This window comes from Podarcis melisellensis, assembly GCF_964234715.1.
Source record: "Podarcis melisellensis genome assembly, chromosome: 5".
Lineage (NCBI taxonomy): Eukaryota > Metazoa > Chordata > Lepidosauria > Squamata > Lacertidae > Podarcis > Podarcis melisellensis.
This window is the reverse complement of record NC_138537.1, coordinates 87,384,549-87,407,959: the sequence shown is the minus strand read 5'-3', so window position 1 is coordinate 87,407,959 and position 23,411 is coordinate 87,384,549. Positions and strand designations below refer to the sequence as shown.

Here is a 23,411-nt window from a genome sequence, read left to right as displayed (position 1 = left end):
TGCGCACATGTCAAATGCGTATAAGTTGTGGGCTTACTGAGTATGTTTGAATCCCACCCAAAAAACAGTTAAAACCAACCAGCTGAGTTAGAATATTTCTGTTTAAGGTCAGTTCGGTGCCACTGAAGCCATACCCTCCAATATTTCTCCAATGAAAATAAAGACATCTATTATTGTTACTATTGTTATTATTGTTATTATTATTATCTGGCTGGCTTGCCCCAGCCATTCTGAGCAGCTTCCAACATACAGTCATACCTCGGGGTTAAATGTACTTCAGGTTGAGCGTTTTCAAGTTACACTCCACAGTGACCCGGAAGTAATGGAGCGTGTTACTTCCGGGTTTCGCCGCTCACGTATGCGCAGATGCTCAAAATGACGTCACACGAATGCGCAGAAGTGGCGAAACACGACCCACGTACGTGCAGACGTGCAGTCGCGTGTTACGTTCTACTCTACAAAAAAACTTCTCTCTACAGGGCTGCCTTCAGATGTCTTCTAAAGGTTGTAGAGTTACTTATCTCCTTGGCTTGGCGGTCACATAACTCCATACCCTCCAATGAAAATAAGAACGTTCTACCATACCCTCGAACATTTCTCTGATGAAAATAGGGACGTCCTAAGGAAAAGTGGAACATTCCGGGATCAAATCAGAAACTGTGAGGGCTTCTGCAAATCTGGGACTGTCCCTGGAAAATAGGGACACTTGGAGGGACTGGGAAGCCAGGAGACCCCGGTGAAGGTTATGGTTTTTAGATTAGGACCTCCAGCCACAAGCACCCTGCTATGACACGCCTCTGGATGCACCAGACGTTCTCACTTGAGGGTCCACAATAGCAGACGGTTCTGCTCCTTACTTGTGCCACAGAAGCTTGGGGGTTTCGGATGAGGTTTTTGAGGGAGCGCTGAGACACCCAGTAGAGCTGAGTGAGGAAGCCGTTTGCATAGGTCACTTGATTCATGTGCCTCGGCTTCTTCTGAGGGATTCCGTGGATATTTTCATATTTCTTCAGCTGCTCCATCATGCTCTCGTACTGGGAGGAGCTGAGGTATTTCTCGTGCAAGGAGTCCACCAGTGTCTTCTCCACGCCTTCCTCTTCCATTCCATCTTCATTACAGGTTTCTGGGGAAAAACAAAAAAGGTACCCCACACTCCGTTTTTTTAAAGGTAAAGGGACCCCTGACCGTTAGGTCCAGTTGCGGACGATTCTGGGGCTGCGCGCTCATCTCGCTCTATAGGCCAAGGGAGCCGGCATTTGTTTGCAGACAGCTTCCGGGTCATGTGGCTAGCATGACTAAGCCGTTTCTGATGAACCAGAGCAGTGCACGGAAACGCCGTTTACCTTCCCGCCGGAGTGGTACCTATTTATCTACTTGCACTTTGACGTGCTTTCGAACTGCTAGGTAGGCAGGAGCTGGGACCGAACAATGAGAGCTCACCCCGTCGCGGGGATTTGAACCACCGACCTTCTGATCGGCAAGCCCTAGGCTCTGTGGTTTAAACCACAGCGCCACCCGCGTCTCCCTCATTTTTTAGGACTATATAATAGAATGCTTTTCAGAAATATAGTACAGCGGACCCTCTGCTTATGTTAGCCTTGGGTAACGTCAACTTCGGGTTGTGAAAGCAGCAAACTCAGAAGTATTTTTCTGGGTTTCACCTCCCGCACATGCACAGAAGTGCTGTATGCGCGCGCACATGCACAGAAACGGTCCTCCGGTTGTGAATTCCTTGAGATGTGGCCGGACCTCCGGAACGGATCTCTTTCAGAACCGGAGGTACCACTGTACTAGATCCCCAGTGGTGATCAAGAACCTCCCCCGATGTCAGCTTCTTACCCACGTGCTCCTGATCGTCGGTCTTCTTCAGTTTCTGACCACATTTGCTTGCAGCTACAGCCGTGGAGTCGCCATTGATCACATCCAGGAAGAAGTCAGCTGGGTTATTGAAAGGCTCACACTCATACCCTGTAAAGAGAGAAAGAGAGTAAGCATTGGAGATGTAATGAGACTGAGGGTTCTTTCATATGTGGTGGACCTGTAAAAGGGTAAAAGAGTACAAGTCGTACCTCGCAAGTCGAACGGAGTCTGTTCCGGAAGTCTGTTCGACTTCCAAAACGTTTGGAAACCAAAGCGTGGCTTCTGATTGGGTGCAGGAAACTCCTGCAGCCAATCGGAAGCCGCAGAAGGCCCGTCAGACATACGGCTTCCAAAAACAGTTCGCAAACCGGAACAGTGACTTCCGTGTTTGCGGCGATCGGGAGCCAGAACGTTCAAGAACTAAGCTGTTCGAAAACCAAGGTATGACTATATTGGGAAATAATTCGCAATGAATGGGAAAAGATGGTTTTAAGTACTTTAAAATACAATCAAACCAGAGTTCCTTTTGTTCGGAATAACTCAGACAGAAATTCCCAGGTGCTGGAAAAGGTTATTTATGTATGCCACTCTATGGGCTCATGTTTTGTTAGCCCCAAAATGAAGTCCCAACTAAGGAAGATTGGCAACTTAAATTGATGGAATATGCGCAGCTTGCGGACCTAACATATAGAATAAGAGAACAAGAACAACTTACGTTTAAAGGAAAATGTTTAGTGAATAGAGGGAGGAAATTTTGTTCATTTGCTAATTATTTTATATGATTTATCCTGCATTTGTGATCATGGAATCATAGAATAATGGAGTTGGATGGGACCACAAGGATCATCTAGTCCAAACTAAGGCCTGGGGACTGGATCTGGCCCAATCGCCTTCTAAATCCGGCCCGCGGACGGTCTTGGAATCAGCGTGTTTTTATGAATGTGTCCTTTTATTTAAAATGCGTCTCTGGGTTATTTGTGGGGCCTGCCTGGTGTTTTTCCATGAGTAGAAGGTGTGCTTTTATTTAAAATGCATCTCTGGGTTATTTGTGGGGCATAGGAATTCGTTCATTTTCTTCCTCTTCAAAATATAGTCTGGCCCCCCACAAGGTCTGAGGGACAGGGAAAGTTTGCTGACCCCTGATCTAGTCCAACCCTCTGTAATGCAGGAATCCTTCACCCAACATGGGATTCGAACCCAGGATCCTGAGATTAAGAGTCTCATGCTCTACCTATTATATTGTTATTTATTGTTGGTAAGCTGCTTTGAGATTCATTTGAAGGAAAAGCAGCAGTGAAAAACAAGAAATCAATCAATCAAGTAAGTTATGTCAAATAAAAACTTTTGTGGAAGTTGTACTTCCCCACTGCTATCACCTACCGTATTTTTTGCTCTATAAGACTCACTTTTTCCCTCCTAAAAAGTAAGGGGAAATGTGTGTGCGTCTTATGGAGCGAATGCAGGCTGCGCAGCTATCCCAGAAGCCAGAACAGCAATAGGGATTGCTGCTTTCACTGTGCAGCGATCCCTCTTGCTGTTCTGGCTTCTAAGATTCAGAATATATTTTTTCTTGTTTTCCTCCTCCAAAAACTAGGTGCGACTTGTGGTCTGGTGCGTCTTATAGAGCGAAAAATACGGTATTTTACCTCAATGGGAGTGGTCTTTCCCCAACAACACAGGTGACGACGTGAGTCACCACAGCTGCGTTCCAGAGCACATTTATGTAACAAATGAGACTTCTAAGCAAATTGGTTTTAAACACAGGTATGAACGAGACTAACACCTAATGTTTCCCTTGTTACCTTCCCCGGAACCTTGGAGTAAACAACAGGTAATAAATTGTAGTTCGAATAATGAATAAATAAATAAAAACTGTTACTCAGAGCTGAGAAACAATGCCACAACTCTTAAGCCCCAGACTTGTATCCTGGAAACCCAACTTCTTTACTTAAGAATGGAATAGGGAGTTGTCTTCAAACCACACCTTAACACACAAGGGAGGCTCAATATCTAAGTGTGCTATGGAAGCTGACATGTGCGTGCCTCTTTTTCTATGATTATTTATCCTGTGATAGGAATTTTGAGGTCTTAGATATATGTTAAATGTTCATAAGTGTACCAACCAAGCACGTACATAGATCAGCACAGGAAGACCGACCTGAAACCATTTTTGATTCCCAAACTGACCCGATGTTTTCTATGCAAAGTCAAAGGAAAATGGAAAAGCCTCCCCATTGTCTTTTCCTTCACAAATACTGCCTCAAGGGCACATTTAAGATATGAATAGGGTGTGAACCTGTGACCTGGCTCAGGAACTAAGTATTTATCATGACAAAAGACTGGCCAGGCTCCCCAGGCAATCCAATCAAGTGACCATTAAACAGGTAACCTGTCAGACGAGATAAACAGATTTCTGCGGTAGATAAACAGATTTCTTTCTGTGATGTAGGTATGATGTATGGAGGGGTGGTCTTGAGCTCCAGGGCAGGGAATTAAAAATGTCTATATAAGGGCAGACACACCTTTGTTCGGGGTTCCACCTCCCTCCTCCATGTGTTGAGTGAGGACCCTCAATAAAGATCAAGCTTACTAGCTGTTTTCCTTCTCAATATTCTCTGGTGGGCCTCTGTTATTTTCTCCTACCAATAGGGAACCTACGTACGGACTCTATACGGGCTCTTGGATACCCCACAGCGCCACCTGTGTCTCTCTAATTGTTGGGTTAATGAACGGCAAAAAGATCTACAGTGGTGCCCCGCAAGATGAATGTCTCGCAAGATGGAAAACCCGCTAGACGAAAGGGTTTTCCGTTTTGGAGGCGCTTCGCAAAACGAATTTCCTATGCTTCGCAAGACGAAAATGTCTTGCGAGTTCCTGCAGGGTTTTTTCCTCCCCCCCCCCTTTTTCCCAAGCCGCTAAGCCGCTTAACAGCTGATCCGCTAAGCCGCTTAACAGCTGATCCGCTAAGCCGCTTGTCAGCTGATCCGCTAAGCCGCTTATCAGCTGATCCGCTAAGCCGCTTATCAGCTGATCCGCTAAGCCCGCCAAGCCACTAATAGCGCTAATCCGCTAAGCCGCTAATAGGCTTGCTTCGCAAGACGAAAAAACCGCAAGACGAAGAGACTCGCGGAACGGATTCTTTTCGTCTTGCGAGGCACCACTGTATATGCATCTTCTCTTTCAATGCAGAGAGCTTGCCTAGACTTCACACAAATTACCCAGATACAATGCAGTATGGTAACCAGGTCCTTCTTTCTTAAGGGCTAAATAGGAGTAAGAGTAGTGGAAGCTACTGCCGATTATGCCCCAATTCAGGTAAAATTGGCACTTTGCGATAAATAAGTGAGTTTTGGGTTGCAATTTGGACACTCGGTCTCTAAAAGCTTCGCCATCACTGCCCTAGGGGTCCCTTCCAAGTCTACAACTCTATGAATCTATGCTGAATTTTGACCCCAGAGTAACAAAAGCAAGGTAAAGCAATCCTGTACATTTGGATTCAAAGTGTGTGTGTGTGTGTTCAGCGCTACAGTGGATGCTTGGGTTGTGAACGTGATCCGTGTGGGATGCACGTTCGCAAGCCACAGTGTTCGCAACCCACAGCCGCGCGTCTGCGCACATGTGGGGTGTGATTCGGCACTTCTGCGCATGCACAAAGCGCGATTTAGCGCTTCAGCGCATGTGCGACCACCAAAACCCGGAAGTAACCCGTTCCAATTCATCCGGGTTTTGGCGGTCCATAACTCGAAAAAACGCCACCTGAAGCATTTGTAACCCAAGGTATGACTGTACAGTGGTACCTCGGGTTACATATGCTTCAGGTTACATATGCTTCAGGTTACAGACTCTGCTAATCCAGAAATAGTGCTTCAGGTTAAGAACTTTGCTTCAGGATCAGAACAGAAATCGTGCTCTGGCGGCGCGGCGGCTAAAGTGGTGCTTCAGGTTAAGAACAGTTTCAGGTTAAGAATGGACCTCCGGAACGAATTAAGTACTTAACCTGAGGTACCACTGTACTAACAACAGAGAGGGCAATCCCCAACACGACAGCCTTCTTCCCTAGGGGCAAATCTCACTATGCCTTCAGCATAATTTATCTTGTTCACACCTGCAGAGAGATGTCACTGCTATCGTGCTCTTTCCCCCCTTCAGGGTTTTTTTGTGGCAAGAAGAAAGATGGAGGAAGAAGTGGGGGGGAGGGAGAGAATGGAAGAATCCCAACTGGCTCGTGCTGTTTCCTGGAATCCCCATACAATTATGTAAAGGAGACATGGCAATTGGCCATTAAAAGGCTTGTCTGGAAGCGCCCACTGTCAGCCCAAGTAGCTGAGACAGAGACAGTCCCTGATATATGATGTGATGGAAAAAATGTTGAAATATACATTTATAAAGAAACCAGAAGCATTTTTACTGGGCATTGTGGGGAGTGATATAAATAGAAAGGAATGTAAGCTCTTTTTATATGCCATAACAGCAGCAAGAATATTAGTGGCCCAAAAATGGAAGCAAGAAGAATTACCGACGATTGAAGAATGGAGGATGAAGGTAATGGACTATGTAGAACTAGATAAACTAACAGGAAGGATTTGAAACCGGCGGGACTAGAAATTCACGGAAGACTGGAGTAAATTTACGGACTATTTGAAAAGTATTTGTGAAGATCAGACGACGTTTGTAGGTTTGCAAGAAGTTTTGTGAGGAGTATTACTGGAAGTATTGCAAAAATGGAGAAGGGGAAGGATGATTTGTTAAAGATGTAAAGGCAATATAAAGCGAAGAAATGCATAAGAAGTGGTTAAAACGGTGGATCATCAGAGGTGCTGATGGAAGTCTAAAAAGATTGTATTAGTGATAAGTTTTGTGGTACATTTTATAATTTATGTTAAAATCAATAAAAATTATTTAAACAGTCCCAGAAGTCTCTCTGCTAGGGTCTCCGAGGCGAATCTTGCTCTTGACATGAAATCTGCGTGCCATTGGCAGCTCTCAGTTGTCTACAAAAGCTTCAGTCAACCCCTTGAGTTTTCTAATCCCTGCTCTGGTGAGTTTAGCTGACATTCCCGCGCCTACAAACTCTTATAATAACTGTCGGAATCTCCACTCGGCCAAGCCGATAAGGCCTCATCTTCCTCCGAGCTGAGCCTTTGAAATCGCCTCCAACATGTTTAATGGCCTGAGCCTTTGATAAGGCCTCAAGCACATTCTATCCAGCAGGGATAGAGACGAGAGGTTTGGCTACATTGTATAGAGTTTTATTTCTTACTGTGCAGACAGCTAAGAAATATACATCCTCTCGCTTCGAAAGCAGAGAGCAACTGAACAGAGGAAAAAAGGAAACAGCAAACCACTAACGTCACATCCCGTCTCCCTTTCCCGTGAGACTGCAAGGTCTCTGGAATGTAAACAGAGTCCTGTGACTCCCAGCAGCCGCCCAGTGAGAAACAGAAACTAACAATAATAAGAGTTAACTTACCAATAGACTGGAAATACCCCAGGGCTTCCTTTGCAGGTCCATGATAGAGTACCTTCCCCAAAGCCAGTAACGTCAAGCTATCGAACAGCTTGAAGATGGAATAGCGAGGTTGGTGGATGGAGAAAATGATGGTTCTACCTCTTCTGGAGAGCCTAGGATGAAAAGCCGCACCTTTTAAGTTTTAGCTCTCTTGATGAGGACGATGGCAAAAATGCAAAAACCGCGCAAGTCTGCCCCCAGGCCTTAAATTTACAAACAGGATGCTGCTGCCTTTCTAAAGCTAAGCAAGGTTGGGTTTCTCAATGCCTGGATGGCTGACCACCTAGGGCAACATCCCCAAACTCGGCCCTCCAGATGTTTTGGGACTACAACTCCCATCATCCCTAGATACCCAGCTCTACCTCTCTTTTAAATCAGAACCAGTGAAGGCGGTGAAGCTCCTGTGTGAGTGCCTGGAGGCGGTTGGTGGATGGATGGCGGCTAACAGATTGAGGTTGAATCCTGACAAGACTGAAGTACTGTTTTTGGGGGACAGGGGGCGGGCAGATGTGGGGGATTCCCTGGTCCTGAATGAGGTAACTGTGCCCCTGAAGGACCAGGTGCACAGCCTGGGAGTCATTTTGGACTCACAGCTGTCCATGGAGGCACAGGTCAAATCTGTGTCCAGGGCAGCTGTCCACCAGCTCCACCTGGTTTGCAGGCTAAGACCCTACCTGCCCGTGAACTGTCTCGCCAGAGTGGTGCATGCTCTAGTTATCTCCTGCTTTGACTACTGCAATGCGCTCTGTGTGGGGCTACCTTTGAAGGTGACTGCAATTAATCCAGAATGTGGCAGCTAGACTGGTGACTGGGAGTGGCCGCCGGGACCACATAACACCGGTCCTGAGAGATCTGGATTGGCTCCCAGTATGTTTCCAAGCACAATTCAAAGTGTTGGTGCTGACCTTTAAAGCCCTAAACGACCTCGGCCCAGTATACCTGAAGGAGCGTCTCCACCCCCATCGTTCTGCCCAGACGCTGAGGTCCAGCGCCGAGGGCCTTCTGGCAGTTCCCTCATTGCGAGAAGCAAAGCTACAGGGAACCAGGCAGAGGGCCTTCTCGGTAGTGGCGTCCGCCCTGTGGAACACCCTCCCATCAGATGTAAATAAATAATTTCTTCTTCTTCTTCTTCTTCTTCTTCTTCTTCTTCTTCTTCTTCTTCTTCTTCTTCTTCTTCTTCCTACTACTACTATTACTACAGAACCAGTGGTCAGGGATGGTGGGAATTGTAGTCCCAAAACATCTTGAAGTTTGAGTTTGGCAATGCCTAACTTAGGTTAAGGTTAAGAACAGTTTCAGGTTAAGTACGGACCTCCGGAACGCATTAAGTACTTAACTCGAGGTACCACTGTATTATTATTATTATCCTTAAGCACTTTCAAGAGTTTCCAGAAGGGATAGCGCTTTTACCTCTTTAGCAGGAGGAGAACAGCGTTGGCAGTGCTGGCATCGAGGCCTGTGGTGGGTTCGTCTAGGAACAGCACAGGGGGTTCAGTGATCAGTTCCATTGCTATATTAGTCCTCTTCCGTTCTCCCCCAGACACGCCTCGAATCAGTTCAGTTCCTACCTGTAAAAAAATTAATTTAGGCATACCAAGCGTGCATCAGACACTGGAAAAACACCTGTAAGTGGTGTTATGGTATTCAAGCTGAGAAGTTAGAAAGCTATACACTTACTGACTGACACCTGTGTGCACCAAAGCAGCCTCTGTCCCAACCCCTTTTTCCTGGAACAAGCAAGAAGCCCTGTGGAATGGCTCCCAGCTCAAGCGTATAAAATCTCTCTAAAAGGGAGATTTCACAGCCTGCATCTTTTCCAACCCAAAGATTGCATGATCCTTTTTGTAAGGAAACCAAATCATTTTCTTTTTTAAGTTATTTGTTCATCTTTGTTTTGCTAACAGCAGATAGAGACTTGTTTGCTGTAATTTCTGCAAAAACTCTGTGAATATAAAGCTTCACTTATTTGGAAATTGAAGTGTCTGTGATTTATTCTAGCCTAAGTATTTTGTGGGTAGAGGTTGTTTAAAGGTGGATGAAGGCATAAGTAAATCTAACCAAGTTTTAAGCATTGAGCAATCGCCACTGTGCTAACTCTGCTACAAGGGAGTAAAGATATTTCTTCCAAACCTCTCTCTCTAACATGGGGTGGGTAAAGGTAAAGGGACCCCTGACCATTAGGTCCAGTTGTGACCGACTCTGGGGTTGTGGCGCTCATCTCGCTTTATTGGCCGAGGGAGCTGGCGTACAGCTTCCGGGTCATGTGGCCAGCATGACTAAGCCGCTTCTGGCAAACCAGAGCAGCGCACGGAAACACCGTTTACCTCCCCTCCAGAGCGGTACCTATTTATCTACTTGCACTTTGATGTGCTTTCGAACTACTAGGTTGGCAGGAGCAGGGACCGAGCAACGGGAGCTCACCCCGTCATGGGGATTCGAACCGCCAACCTTCTGATCGGCAAGTCCTAGGCTCTGTGGTTTAACCCACAGCGCCACCCGTGTCCCATGGGGTGGGTAGGGCCACACTATTAACACTAAGTTTGTGCTAACAGCTATGGAGATATCAGCAAAATCTTTTAAATTACCCCCAAGATGTGCTCACCTTAGTATCAGCCACTTTGCTCAGCCCCAGCTCATTGATAATCTGGACCACACGCTCTTCCTTCTCCTGAAAGCTGATAGTGTTCGGAAGTCGCAAGGCTGCTGAGAAGAGCAGATTCTCCCTCACTGTCATTGTTCCCATGACAACATCATCCTGAAAGCAGAATATTTTGACTGTAAGAAAGCACATGCAAAGGAATATCCTTCCCTCCGCCCTGCCATTCCAGGTGCAGAAACTGAATGGACTAGCAGCTGACTCTTACTTCAAGAAAGCCCCTTAATTTTAATGGGTCTACTCTCTGTTTAGGCCCCAATCTGCCCTATAAATTCAAGGCAGCATAAACAGGCATGGCTTCCCCCCTCAGAATCCTGGGAGCTGTAGTTTGTTAAGGATACTGAGAGTTGTTATTGACGGACAGAGTCTTGCAGTAAATAAAATAAGACCACGCGGAGCCAAAGGTCCAAAAGAAATTTTTTTTACAGTGGTGCCTTGGTTCTCAAACACCTTGGTACTCAAACAACTTGGAACCCAAACACCGCAAACCCGGAAGTAAGTGTTCCGGTTTGCAAACTTTTTTTGAAAGCTGAACATGCTCTGTTTTGAGTGCCACACTTCCGTTTTGAGTGTTACACTGAGGTCTGTCTGTTTTCACTATTTATTTTGCGTTTTTGTTTTTGCAACTCATTTTGTTTTGTTTTGGTGACTATGTGGAACCCAGTTCAGCTACTGATTGATGGATTGTGTGACTGCAGTACATTGTTTATTGCTTTCATTTTATGGATCAATGGTCTCGTTAGATAGTAAAATCCATGTTAAATTGCTGTTTTAGGGGTGGATTTTAAAAGTCTGGAACAGATTAATCCATTTTGCATTACTTTCTTTGGAAAGCATGCCTTGGTTTTGGAACGCTTTGGTTTTGGAACGGACTTCCAGAACAGATTAAGCTTGAGAACCAAGATACCACTGTCCTAAAAGGCTTGTTACAAAAAACTTCAGAAAAAAACTTCAGACACACAAGGTACAAATGAAAGTAAAAGAGAGAGTGATAGAGAGTGCAGGGATTTCTCTCTCCTGGCTCAGTGTGACCATGAGATAGTCAAAACAAATTTGCATCGGAAATGAACCTTCTAGAATCTTCCAGAATTTTCTAGCACTTTCCAGTTTCTGCCTACTAAGACTTTAGTCATGACAGTTAGGAGGCCCTTATTCCCCTCACAGAGCTACAGTTCTCAAAGTGGTTTAACAGCCAGTCCTTCTTCCAAGGGAACTCTGGGAATTGTAGTTCTGTGAGTGGGAAGAAGAGTCTCACAGCTCTCAGCAACTCTAGTTCCCAGGATTCTTTGGGGGGAAGCTGCGGCTATTTGAAGTGGTATGATAGTGCTTTGACAGTGTCATGCAGATGGGTGCTTATCACCCCAAGAACTGGGATGGCGGGGAAAACAGATATAGCAGAAGCAAAATCCAAAAGGCTGAGACACTCACCTGAACTACATATCCTGAGATGCACTTGAAATTGGGAGGTTGTGGGACACCATCTATAAGAACATCCCCTGACAAGCCAGCAGGATCTTTTCGAGCAGCCAAAACATCTAGGAGGCTAAAGGTAAAGGTAAAGGCAAAGGTAAGGGTAAAGGTAAAGGACCCCGACAGTTGTTCAGTCGCGGGCAACTCTGGGTTTGCAGTGCTCATATTGCTTTACAGGCCAAGGGAGCCAGCGTTTGTCCACAGACAGTTTTTCCGGGTCATGTGGCCAGCATGACTAAGCCGCTTCTGGCACAATGGAACACCGAAACCAGTGCAGCGCACGGAAACGCCATTTACCTTCCCGCTACAGTGGTACCTATTTTTCTACTTGCACTGGCGTGCTTTCGAACTGCTAGGTTGGCAGGAGCAGGGACCGCGGAACAGGATCTCACCCCATCGCGGGGATTCGAACCGCCAACCTTCTGATCAGGAAGCCCAAGGCTCAGTGGTTTAGACCACAGTGCCACCCGCATCTCTAGGAGGCTAGAATTGGTAAAATGTTCTGTCAAGTCCTCCTGCTTTTGAGACTACGATTTCCAACAGGGATAATGATAAACAACACAGCGAGGTCTTTTTCTGGACCCAAACTCTGAGGACTGTGTTATTCCTAACCAGTTCTGGAGGAGACATTCTCACTCTAAAAACACTGATAAGCAAAAAAAATATTCATATAAAACGAACCTATGAGGAATTCAAATCTTGTACTAAGGAAGCCCATTGGAAAGCAAGCAAATGATGCTTTTAAATGGAACATTGGAGAAACAGGTTATCACAGTGGTACCTTGGTTTGCATACATCTTGGTTTACATATGTTTTGGATTACAAACACGTCAAACCCGGAAGCACGTGCCCTGGTTTGCAACCTTTTTTTGCATTCCAACCCATTTTTTCTGATTACGAACAATTTTTTTTGGAGGCCCCGTTGGAGAAAGCCTGCCTTGGGTTGCAACCTGTTTTGGTTTACAAACGGACCTCCTGGACAGATTATGATTGTAAACCATGTAGTGGATTGTTGCTATGAATAAGTAGTGGTGCCAATACTTTGGTCTAGCAGGGCTCCTTTTGCGCCATTACTGCACGATAAGAAGAAATTCAGGAGTTGTGTTGGTGCTGCCATCACTGTATCTGCAGGCTGAGAAAAGCCTCATTTTCTTTTTTGTCCATTGTCCCTATTTTTCAGGGACAGTCCTGGATTTACAGAAGCCGTCCCAGTTTCTGATTTGATCCTGGAATGTTCCACTTTTCCTTAAGGTAAAGGGACGCCTGACCATTAGGTCCAGTCGTGGCCGACTCTGGGGTTGCGGCGCTCATCTTGCTTTACTGGCCGAGGGAGCCAGCATACAGCTTCCGGGTCATGTGGCCAGCATGACTAAGCCGCTTCTGGCGAACCAGAGCAGCACACGGAAACGCCGGACTAGTTCTGATGGGCAAGTCCTAGGCTCTGGACATCCCTATTTTCATCGGAGAAATGTTGGAGGGTATGGGGTTATCCAACCCCCAAGCCATTTGAAGGCAGCGTTGTATAGGGAAGCTTTTTTAAATATTAAATGTTTTATTATGTTTTTATATATGTTGGAAGCTGCCCAGAGAGCTTGGGGAAACCCAGTCAGATGGGTGGGGTGTAAGTAATAATGATGATGATGATGGAATAGGACATCCCGATTTTCACTGAAGAAATGTTGGTGGGTATGCAGTTATTTAAAGCAGAGGCACCCTGACCCCCCTTTCAAATGGCACCCCCAATTACATGTGACTTCAAATATCATTCTTCAAGCACAATTTATACGCAATTAGGATTTTAAAGCCAATTCACAGCTTCACAGGCTTGCTTTGAAACCCGAGGAAGTGTGTCTGGAAGGGAGATTTGTAATCCTTTCTTTCCCGGACCTTTCTTCTTTCTTAATCCTCTTCCCCAAAACTGCTCTCCGTTCCATAAGCAGGGGGTGGGGACAGGCTTCTGGGCAAGCCGTTTTGACACAGAAAGGAAAATCCTCACCCATCTTCAAAGCATGTGCCAGTAGCTTCTAATTAAATAACAATAATTCCAAAAATCAAAGCTTTCTGATAACAGATTTCCCACACCACTTGGAATTTGGCCTTAAGATATACTCACGAAGATTTGCCGCTTCCCGTTGGTCCCAGGATAGCATTCATGCCTGGCCTCATGATGCCACTAGAAGTAAAAATGAATAAAAAGGAGGTTCAGTTTATCAATTGTTTTCTGCGTGATCTATGTGGCATAATGACACCAGATCCTTTTCCCATGTCTTCTGCCACACCAACGTTTTGTTACAGAAATTTCCGTTCTGGAATTGTTGGTGATATAAATGGTTCACCTGCTATTATTCTGCTCATAATTTTATTCTTCCACCTGCCTGCAGGTGTTTGTGAAATCCTATATTTGGTGCTGAATCTGGATTCTTCAATACCTCCTCTTCCATTTTAAAATACCATGTTTCTGGCCCATATGTATGGAAATATACAAAGAAACCTATGCCCTGCCCACGGCCGGATTTACTGAATTTTTCGCTCCATAAGATGCACCTAGATTTTAGAGGAGGAAAACAAGAAAAAAATATTCTGAACAAAACAGTGGATGTATGATTTTTGTGGTTCATGCTGTGGCCACAGACATGATATGTGATTTGACGGTGAGTTTGGGGTAGCCCAATGCAAAAATCCTGAGGATTCATGTGGATCCGTGCTTTGTAACCACGTTTTTGCGCCATTGTGGCCCCACGAAACAGTGGATGTGTGATTTTTGGGTGCAGGCTGTAGCCATGGACGTGCTATGTGATCTGATGGTAAATTTGGGGTGACTCAGTGCAAAAATCCTGAGGATCCATGTGCTTTTACCTCCCCCCCTCCCAGGCAGCCTCCTTTATCGCTAGCGTCCCTTATCTCCCTCCTGATCGCTTGACGATCAGCTGCTTCCTTTCAACACCCCCTTCCCTCTTGTTTACCTTAGCGTCTTTTCCTTAGCTGGAGCAGTTTTTTGCTCCTCCTCTTCTTCTAATTTCTCTCCTCATTGCTTTAATCTTCCTGTCTCCTCTCCTTGCAAGTTTGCTGTCTTTACCTCCCCCCTCCCAGGCAGCCTCCTTTATTTCTAGAGTCCCATATCTCCCCTCCCGATTGTTTGCTGATCAGCTGATCAGTGGCTTCATTTCAACACCCCCTTCCCTCTTTCTAAAAAAAAAAAAAAAAAGCACAATCTGCTTTTCACCCCTGGGCAATTCGGCTCTAGGGACCACACACTTGCCCCATAAGACGTACAGACATTTCCCCTTACTTTTTAGGAGGAAAAAAGTGCGTCTTATGGAGCGAAAAATACGGTATCTGACTTTTAGAAGACATCTGAAGGCAGCCCTGCTTAGGGAACTTCTTAATGTTTGATGTTTTATTGTGTTTTTAATACTCTGTTGGGAGACGCCCAGAGTGGCTGGGGAAACCTGGCCAGATGGGTGGGGTATAATAAAATATTATTATTATTATTATTATTGGTTTCCAATCTTCTCACTTTAAAAAGGAAGTCAAATGAAAGGAAGGCTATCTCCCTAGAATTTCTCAAGGCTTGAGGAAGTTTGCGCACATAACACTCTATTGTTTTCCAGATTTGGATGTTCTTTCATGTGCCTGCCCATATAATTGTTTGAGCTATCAGATTGGCACTTGCATAATGTGGACCTGGCAGAGTAATTTAGTGGCTCTGAGCAGCAGCAGCAGCAGCAGCATTGTGATGGCCTGGGATTCGGACTCAGAGGCTGAACCTGAGGAATCCCAGCCTGCACAGGAGTCCCTGCCTCCAGAACCAGCTGAGGCCTGAGACTGAAGGGTCCTCACCTGTGCTGGATCCTCAGGTGCAGGCACCAGCTGAGTCTGCTCTGGCCCCTGAGGTGATGGAGGACCCATTGCCTGCAGGTGCTCCACTCTCAGCCCCGTCAGAGGAAGCGGAGGTTGCCTCTGGGTCCGGTAACCCTCCAGCTTCTCCTGAGCTGCAGAGGCTCAGGGCAGAGAGGCGGCGGGAACTAAGTTCCCACAGGAGGAGTGCTCGTCTCCAGGCCAGGAGAGGCGAGTCACCTGTGGACCGGAGCCGCCCTATGTCTCAGGGCAGATAAAAGCCAGCCAGCCCCAGTCCCAGGTTGCGGGAGCAACATTGTTGGTAGCCCGTTCCTGCCGGCACCCTGTCCTGCTCTCCTGCCAGAGTTCCTGACCTCACCCGACTCCCTGCCTTGGACCCAGCTACAGCTTTGACGGACAGCCTCCATACTGCACCCTCGACCTCGGACTGGACTTGGACCTCGCCTCTCGGTTAGCCCCCAGGACCAGCACAAGAATCCTGAAGGGAGAAACCCATTCTCTTGATGGGAAGCTCAAGTCTCCGCAAGGGAAATGTCACATCTAACATGTGGTACACATTCCTCCAGCAAATAAAACAACAGAATTAAATCACAGCAGGCTTATAGGCGGAGAGGATGGGCTTGTGTCTCATACTGAGGCAGAGCCGAAGAATGGGATTGGATGCTCCTTTTTGACCTATTCCAGGTGCCTGTTTCTGTCACACATGAGGGTCCTGCTTCAATCATGTATTCTCCCCATCTTTATGTCATATCGTCTCTTCGCCTTCCTTCCCAGCTGGCTTGCTGTAGACCTGGACCTCCCAAAGGCACATCCAGCACTTTAAAGCTGGGCTTTTCTCTCCACACACAAAATCTCAGCAAAGATATTCGTAGTGGTCCTTTCAGAATTGTGCCATTAACTAAGCAATTGATATTGGAAACTCCCCCCCCCCCAAAAAAACGACACCTAAAACTTCAGCTCACCCATTCTATTTACTACTGTATCTGAAAACATTTATTGTCTTGAGCTCTCAATGAATCAGGAAGACGAGCTCCTTAAGTACCGTATTTTTTGCTCTATAAGACGCACCAGACCATAAGATGCACCTAGTTTTGGGAGGAGGAAAACAAGAAAAAAAAATATTCTGAATCCCAGAAGCCAGAATAGCAAGAGGGATCGCTGCGCAGCGAAAGCAGCGATCCCTCTTGCTGTTCTGGCTTCTGGGATAGCTGCGCAGCCGGCATTCGCTCCATAAGAGGCACACACATTTCCCCTTACTTTTTAGGAGGGAAAAAGTGAGTCTTATAGAGCAAAAAATACGGTAATGTTTGATACATTACTGTATTTTAATATCGTGTTGGATGCCGCCCAGAGTGGCTGGGGAAATAAAAATTATTATTATTATCATTATTATTACTTCCCGCAAAATTCTCTGTTAAGACACATATTGCATGCACTTACTAGACGTTATGAAGGATTTTCTTTTCCACCACTTTCCGTTTGCACAGGGGTCCCCGGGACTGCTTGATGGAATACTGGATGCCGTGGAAACTCACCACTGACCCCCGAGGGGATCGGAGAGATTCTCTGGTTGGGACTGAACGCAGGAACGGACCCCCTCGTTCTGGTTCATTCCCAGCAGATGCATTCCTAGGGTTGGACACAGCTGTTGTTTCTGGACCTTTGTTGCACGTGTCAAACTCTATCGGCCCAACGCTGACAGAGTCTTCGATTTTCTCCAAGGTTCCCATCTGTCACTGCCTGAAATATTAAAATGCATTGAATTCGCTTTTGAACACTTTACAGCGGATTTGAAGCACTCCCTTTGAGGATTCCGAGAAACGTGAAGAATCCCGTCATTTCTACATCACTTTCAAGGCACAAATTATCGTCATCCCCAAAATAACATGCCTAAAATCTACCAGGCTTTACGGAAAGATTACATAAGGGTTTTCTGCAGGCTTGCAAATATAACAGACACAACACAAAAGGGAAAAGGGATTGGGAGGGAAGAAGAAAATAAACAAGCACAGGCACAATTTCTTAAGGTGACAAAGTTATTATAATTATCGCTTGGATGGAGACCATTCAGGGAGGAGTGGAGTCAAAAGGCAGCTGGGTTCTTTTTCTGCCGGTGGATTGGGCCCCATTATCCCACTGAGATACAGGCAACTCTCAACCCACGAAGGGGTTGCGCTCTGGAGAAAGCGTGTAAAGCCAAAATTGTGTATAGTCAAAATACATTGGGTTCTATGTCGGGTGCGATTGCCAAAGTCTTTTTCCCCAGATGCCTTCCTTCCTTCCTTTTTTAATCTTTTTTTTTTTTTTGTAAGCACGTAAAACCAGTGGCATACCGTGGGTTGCCAGTGCCCAAGGCCAGGCATGTATCCTTAGTACCACCTGCCGATAGGCTGGAATGAAGGGGCAATAGTGTGGCGACCTACCCAAGTGGCAGCTGCAACGCCCCATGAGCGTTGAGCATGGCGGAAAGCTGAATGTGCTCAAGTTAGATGTGTTTGAGCTACCTGTACTCTCAGTTTTGTAACCTCTCTTCCTGTTTCACAGACCAGGGATCATGAAGATAAGAGCTAATTCTTTGCCCTAGACAACTGGACCTGAGCCATCTATATTTTATGATATGGTTGTATAGATATAAATTTATGAATAATTCTAATCAAGCTTCGTTCCACTGTATAAGCAAAGCAGCTGACCTCATTTTTGCTCAGTATGTAGTATTCTAATAGGAGCTAGGTGTTCATTTAGCAATTCGAGAGCTTGTTAAAAGTACTGAAACAGGAATGAAACAACGGCCACAGTCCTCTGTGCAGTTCCCATTCATTGCACAACAGACAATAGAAAATGGAAGAAATACAACGGTGGTCAGTGTTTACATTTCTGATACTGCAATCCTATAAGATAAATACAAGAGTCCCATCAGTATTGGCATTCTGCGGGCTCCTGAAGACATACCTGTTAAAGCACGGATTCCCCTGAACTGAACTTTATTGTTTCAGCTGTTTTTCACTCTTTTAACTGTTACACATTTTTAATTGTCTATTTAACTAGGGATGTTTTAATGCTCCATAGATTTGTTATGTAATAATAATAATAAACATATATGTCTATCCAGAAGCCCCACTGAATTCAGAATAAGGTTTGCGGAACTCAATGAGATTTTCCTTTGAGCAGACAATTTCACTGGAAGCCAGAGCATCCCCAGATCAACTCATTCTTCCAATACGAATTCACACAAGCCACTATCCACCTCAGATCCTGCCACTGTGGCCACAATCCCACACCGCAGTCTAGCGATAATATCAGCCTAATTTACTGGAAGCTGCCTGATACTGAGTTGGCTCATTGGTCCACCTACCTGAATATTGCCCCCAGCAGCCTTTCTCAACCTTGCCCCATCCCATGTTCTTGAACTAAAACTCCCACCACCCCTGACCACTAGGCATGCTGGCTTGGAACGATGGGAGTTGTAGTACGACAACACCTGGGGACCAAAGGCTGGTCTACACACTGTAACTGGCCGGAGCTCTCCAGAATTTTAGGCAGGAGTTCTTTCTGTCCTGACTCTACCTGGAAACAGCAGGGATCGAACCTGGACCCTCAGGTATTGAAAGAAGGTGCTCTAGCACTGAGACATGGCCCTTGCCCTAAAATACAGGTGAACTATATTCTTAGTATTACCTGCCTTTCACCCTGAGGACCCAGGGCAGGTTACAGCATTAAAACACAATACCGTTGTTTCTTTCAGGACTTCCTTCAGCTAAATCGCAAGTCATTCGTAGCCAAAATTAATGTCCGCGTTTCTTCGTTTATATTGTCGTTATGTCTACTCTTACTCTCTATTTTCTTTGCACAAAAAAAAAAAAAATAAAACACAATACCGAAAACTTACAATCACAAAATTAAGGTGAGTCCTAAAACAAAAGCCAGGGTAATTAGGAGCATCTTAAGTATTTTCTGGAAGCTGGACAATGAAGGTACCCGATGCAACTGGGGAATTATAGAATTGTAGAGTTGGAAGGGACCAAAAAGATTATCTCGTCCAAACCAGGAATCTTTTGCTCAAACCCACAACCCTTAGATTAAAAGTCTCCTGGTCTACTGACTGAGCTAACGTTACAACAAATCTGCAAATTGTTATTAATTCTGAATATTATTTTGCCCTCGTTCTGTTTCTTATGAAGAAAACTCAGAGAGCAGAGAGGAGCACAGACAACCTTTCAGAAGCCAAGATGCTTGATTAAAAGGAGACCTTTAACTGGATCATCCTCTGGGAACGGATGCGAGCGCAAATTCAAGTTGCAAACAAAGAACTTACGATCAGCCATGTCTTCTGCATTAGCCCATTCCAAGGGGGGTGGCAAAAAGGGCTTTTAAAAAACCATTAAAGGTTTTCTTGGTTTGCAAAAGCACATGCCTTGTCTCTTTTTTCAGGTTGTACAGTCTTTCTTACATTTGTTGTGAGACATTAGTGTTGAGTACCGCCTTCTCCGTAGAGCAGCCCGGCAGACTCCCAGTCCTCTGAAAACTAAGCCCCAAGTAAGTAACACAAATTGCAGATAGCAGTGAGGCGAAAAGAGTGACAGGCAAACTAGCCATTACATAGCATCCTCTCTACTTCCAATGCCCAAGCGGTTCAGTACCTCTTTGGTTCTGCTTGCAGCCCAAAAGCTCCCGGTCCGATTCAGCTCAGCTGCCTACAGGTCTCTCCTCAGCAGAACTGAAGGTGAAAACCGCTATTCCCTGGTTGCTGCTGACTCAGTTCAGGCAACTTACATAAACTTTTGTTTGAGGAACTCTCATTAGCAGCTTCTGATGCTGATGGGAGTGTCAAATTACTGCTGTCACGCAATCTCCCCTGAGGTCACTGGAGGAGAAGTCACAAGCGAAGAGTCAACGTTGCCTTTGTAAAGAGAATTTTAGCTGTATTTTTGTTGTGGTCGGCTTTTTGTCTTTTTCTTTTGGCAGATAGGGGGGTTTCGGAAGATCTTCGGAGATGTAGGAAAAAGAATCTTCCGGTTTTGAATTCGGAGACCTCCCCTTTCCCCCACTGATGATTGCACGTTTATCCCTGAAAAGCCGTGTAAGAAACTGCATGCAGGTTGCGAACATGACTGCCGGAATTCCTCCTGCTTCTCCAGGTTGCCGTTTGAACCTGAGCCCTATTCTTGCCTCAATTTATAAATTGGACAGAAATAAAAAACCCTTTCCCCTTGCAATCTCTTTTTGCGTTACTTCGCAATGTAAACCAGTGGTGAAGTACAAGTACAGTGGTACCTCGGGTTAAGTACTTAATCTGTTCCAGAGGTCCGTTCTTAACCTGAAACTGTTCTTAACCTGAAGCACCACTTTAGCTAACGGGGCCTCCTGCTGCTGCCGCGCCGCCAGAGCACGATTTCTGTTCTCATCCTGAAGCCAAGTTCTTAACCCGAGGTAATATTTCTGGGTTAGCAGAGTCTGTAACCTGAAGCGTATGTAACCCAAGGTACCACTGTAGGTTTTTACACACTCTCCCTAGAATAACATACCCTCCTCTCTGGATGTCCTACTCCATAACAGTTAACATCTGTAACCATAACAGGCCGTAAGGTTACCAGATTTTTTCCAATGAATCCAGGGACACTTTTCAACTTCAATGGATTTTCTCTGGGGACTGATTTGTGAATCTGGGGACTGTCCCCGGAAAACGGGGACGTCTGGTAACCTTATAATAGGGACATCAAACAAACAAAGAAAGAAAAGCAAACTTTCCCACCCTAAATGTATTTTATACCATATGTATCCCACTGTCCTTTATAAGCTGTTGTGCATGTGGTTCCAGAATACTGTCCTGCAGTTTAAGTACAGTCGTACCTCGGAAGTCGAATGGAATCCATTCCGGAAGTCCGTTCGACTTCCAAAACGTTTGGAAACCAAAGCTCCTGCAGCCAATCAGAAGCCAAAAAAGCAGCGTCAGACGTTTGGGTTCCAAAGAACGTTCGCAAACCGGGACACTCACTTCCAGGTTTGCGGCGTTCAGGAGCCAAAACGTTTGACTCGCAAGGTGTTTGACTTCTGAGGTATGGCTGTACAACACAGCCCCCTTTCTGCATCGCCTGCCTGGAAACGGCTTACTTCTGAGTAGACAGCGTCAAGCTCCATTTACAATAAAGGAATAAACACTCCATATGTTTCCTAAGAAATGGCTGGCTGCGGAAGCACTGCAATGAAATAATTTAAAGTGCATTGGTGACCTTTTCCTTCGAAAATATAAGAAGTGCTTTGTATGCCAGCTTCACCATTTCCTTTACAGTGGTACCTCGGGTTAAGTACTTAATTCGTTCCGGAGGTCTGTCCTTAACCTGAAACTGTTCTTAACCTGAAGCACCACTTTAGCTAATGGGGCCTCCTGCTGCCACCATGCCGCCGCCGTGCGATTTCTGTTCTCATCCTGAAGCAAAGTTCTTAACCTGAGGTACTATTTCTGGGTTAGCGGAGTCTGTAACGTGAAGTGTATGTAACCTGAAGCGTATGTAACCTGAGGTACCACCGTATTTGGTGCAGGGATTTTATTTTAGGATAAACAGGTTTTTGCACCCACCCACACCACTTTAAATTGTTCTCTGACACGTGGAGAGGAGGAAAAATAAAAACCGGGACATTTCAGGATCAAATCAGAAACTGGGATGGCTTCTGTAATTCCGGGACTGTCCCTGGTAAACAGGGGCCCTTGGAGGGTAAGCTATGAAACAAGCTAAGCAGCTCTGTTGCCCTCTAGAGCAGGGGTCAGCAAGGTTTGCCTTGCCTGGGCCGGTTCACTCCAGCGGAGATCTCACCATGGGCCGGATTGCGTGAGTGTGTGAGTGTGTGTGTCTGTGATTTCTGGTGTCCGTGTCTGTGCAGATGCAATTTTCAGTGTCTGCACATGCACAGATGTGATTTTTGGATTTTTGGAAGCAAGTTCCCATGCCACACTGTGCCGGTTTAGCGCAGCGCATGGGTGGCTTGTGGGCCGGTTAAACGACCCCCATGGCCCGCTTATGGCCCATGGGCCTTAGGTTGCCTACCCCTGCTCTAGCGCACTGAGTCCTCTTTTAAAACAGCTGGCCTTCTTGCAGTGGGCAATTCACTGAAAAGTGTTGGGTGAACAAATGATTAACAGGAGACGAGCAGAGTAAATTAGGGGGAATTCCTCGATGTCCTATAACCACCCTGTCAACAAATCAGAATGAAGCTCCATGTGAGCATTGCTCAAACAGAATAGGACGAAAGCTCATTGCATAGGTAACATCCCCTAGCGGTAACATTTATTGAAATTGTGATTTTCCACGAAACTGTGTGTCTGCTATAGGCCCACCACATATTTTAGCTTTATTCTTCACATATGGTAAGGATTCAACCTCTTTTTTTGGTGATGTGGCGCAAGGACTAATCGGAACTGCTGCAGATGTTGTCTTCTTCCATCTGGAAGGAGCCAGAGCATCAGTAAACAGCCGATCGTCTCCCCCAAACAGGCTCCCCCCTCCCTTTGGCATATGGCTTTTGCACTGTAAAGTCAACTCCGCACAAACAGATGAAAAAGCAGGAGACGAGCAGAAATTGCTTCCCTGTGTGTTTGCAAAAATGGAACAGATGGGACGACACTATGGACTCGAATTTATGGTGTGTGTTGCAAGAGGGCAAGGAAATTTCAACATGCCCCTTTGTCATATATCTGATGTACTTTCAAGGTCCACATTTTTTAGCAATGCAGCTAAGATTGGTGGTTTGGAAGGAGTATGAAACCCTCCAACTGACAAAAGTTATCCCCCCCCCCTTCCATAATGCACTAAACATGCGGCAGTAAATGTGTCATTATTTATTATTATGAGAAAACTCTACTGCTGTCAGAGGCTGGACTGAAGAGGAATGGTGGGAACCGCCCCACCATTTATGTACCTTCCTGAGAAGAGGAGGACAGTAAAGATTTAGAACACTGGTTTGTAGAAGGTCATAGTTCAGAGGCTGCAGAGCGGAGAAGCTGGGAAATATTGGGAGAGCAGCAGGAAGAAGAAACACCACCAGGGGAGAGACAGACTGTGTCCC

At 45.7% G+C, this 23,411-nt stretch overlaps 1 protein-coding gene across 2 annotated transcripts in view; it reads right to left on the bottom strand.

Annotated features, from left to right (window-relative positions):
• LOC309371081 (broad substrate specificity ATP-binding cassette transporter ABCG2-like) overlaps positions 1-20,222 on the bottom strand; it is a 31,285-nt gene extending 11,063 nt beyond the window's left edge. Inside the window, exons 1-9 of one of the 2 annotated variants that reach the window (XM_081913610.1) lie at positions 20,124-20,222; positions 16,794-17,093; positions 13,609-13,668; positions 11,454-11,568; positions 9,972-10,124; positions 8,780-8,937; positions 7,331-7,482; positions 1,840-1,968; positions 858-1,123 (exon numbers count right to left, since the gene is read on the bottom strand). In XM_081913610.1, coding sequence (XP_081769736.1) covers positions 858-1,123; positions 1,840-1,968; positions 7,331-7,482; positions 8,780-8,937; positions 9,972-10,124; positions 11,454-11,568; positions 13,609-13,668; positions 16,794-17,083 — 1,323 coding nt within the window. In that variant the 5' untranslated portion in view covers positions 17,084-17,093; positions 20,124-20,222. Of the gene's footprint in view, positions 1-857; positions 1,124-1,839; positions 1,969-7,330; positions 7,483-8,779; positions 8,938-9,971; positions 10,125-11,453; positions 11,569-13,608; positions 13,669-16,793; positions 17,094-19,990 lie in introns of both variants that reach the window. The other variant, XM_081913609.1, reaches the window with a different exon arrangement.
• Positions 20,223-23,411: the final 3,189 nt, after the last annotated feature.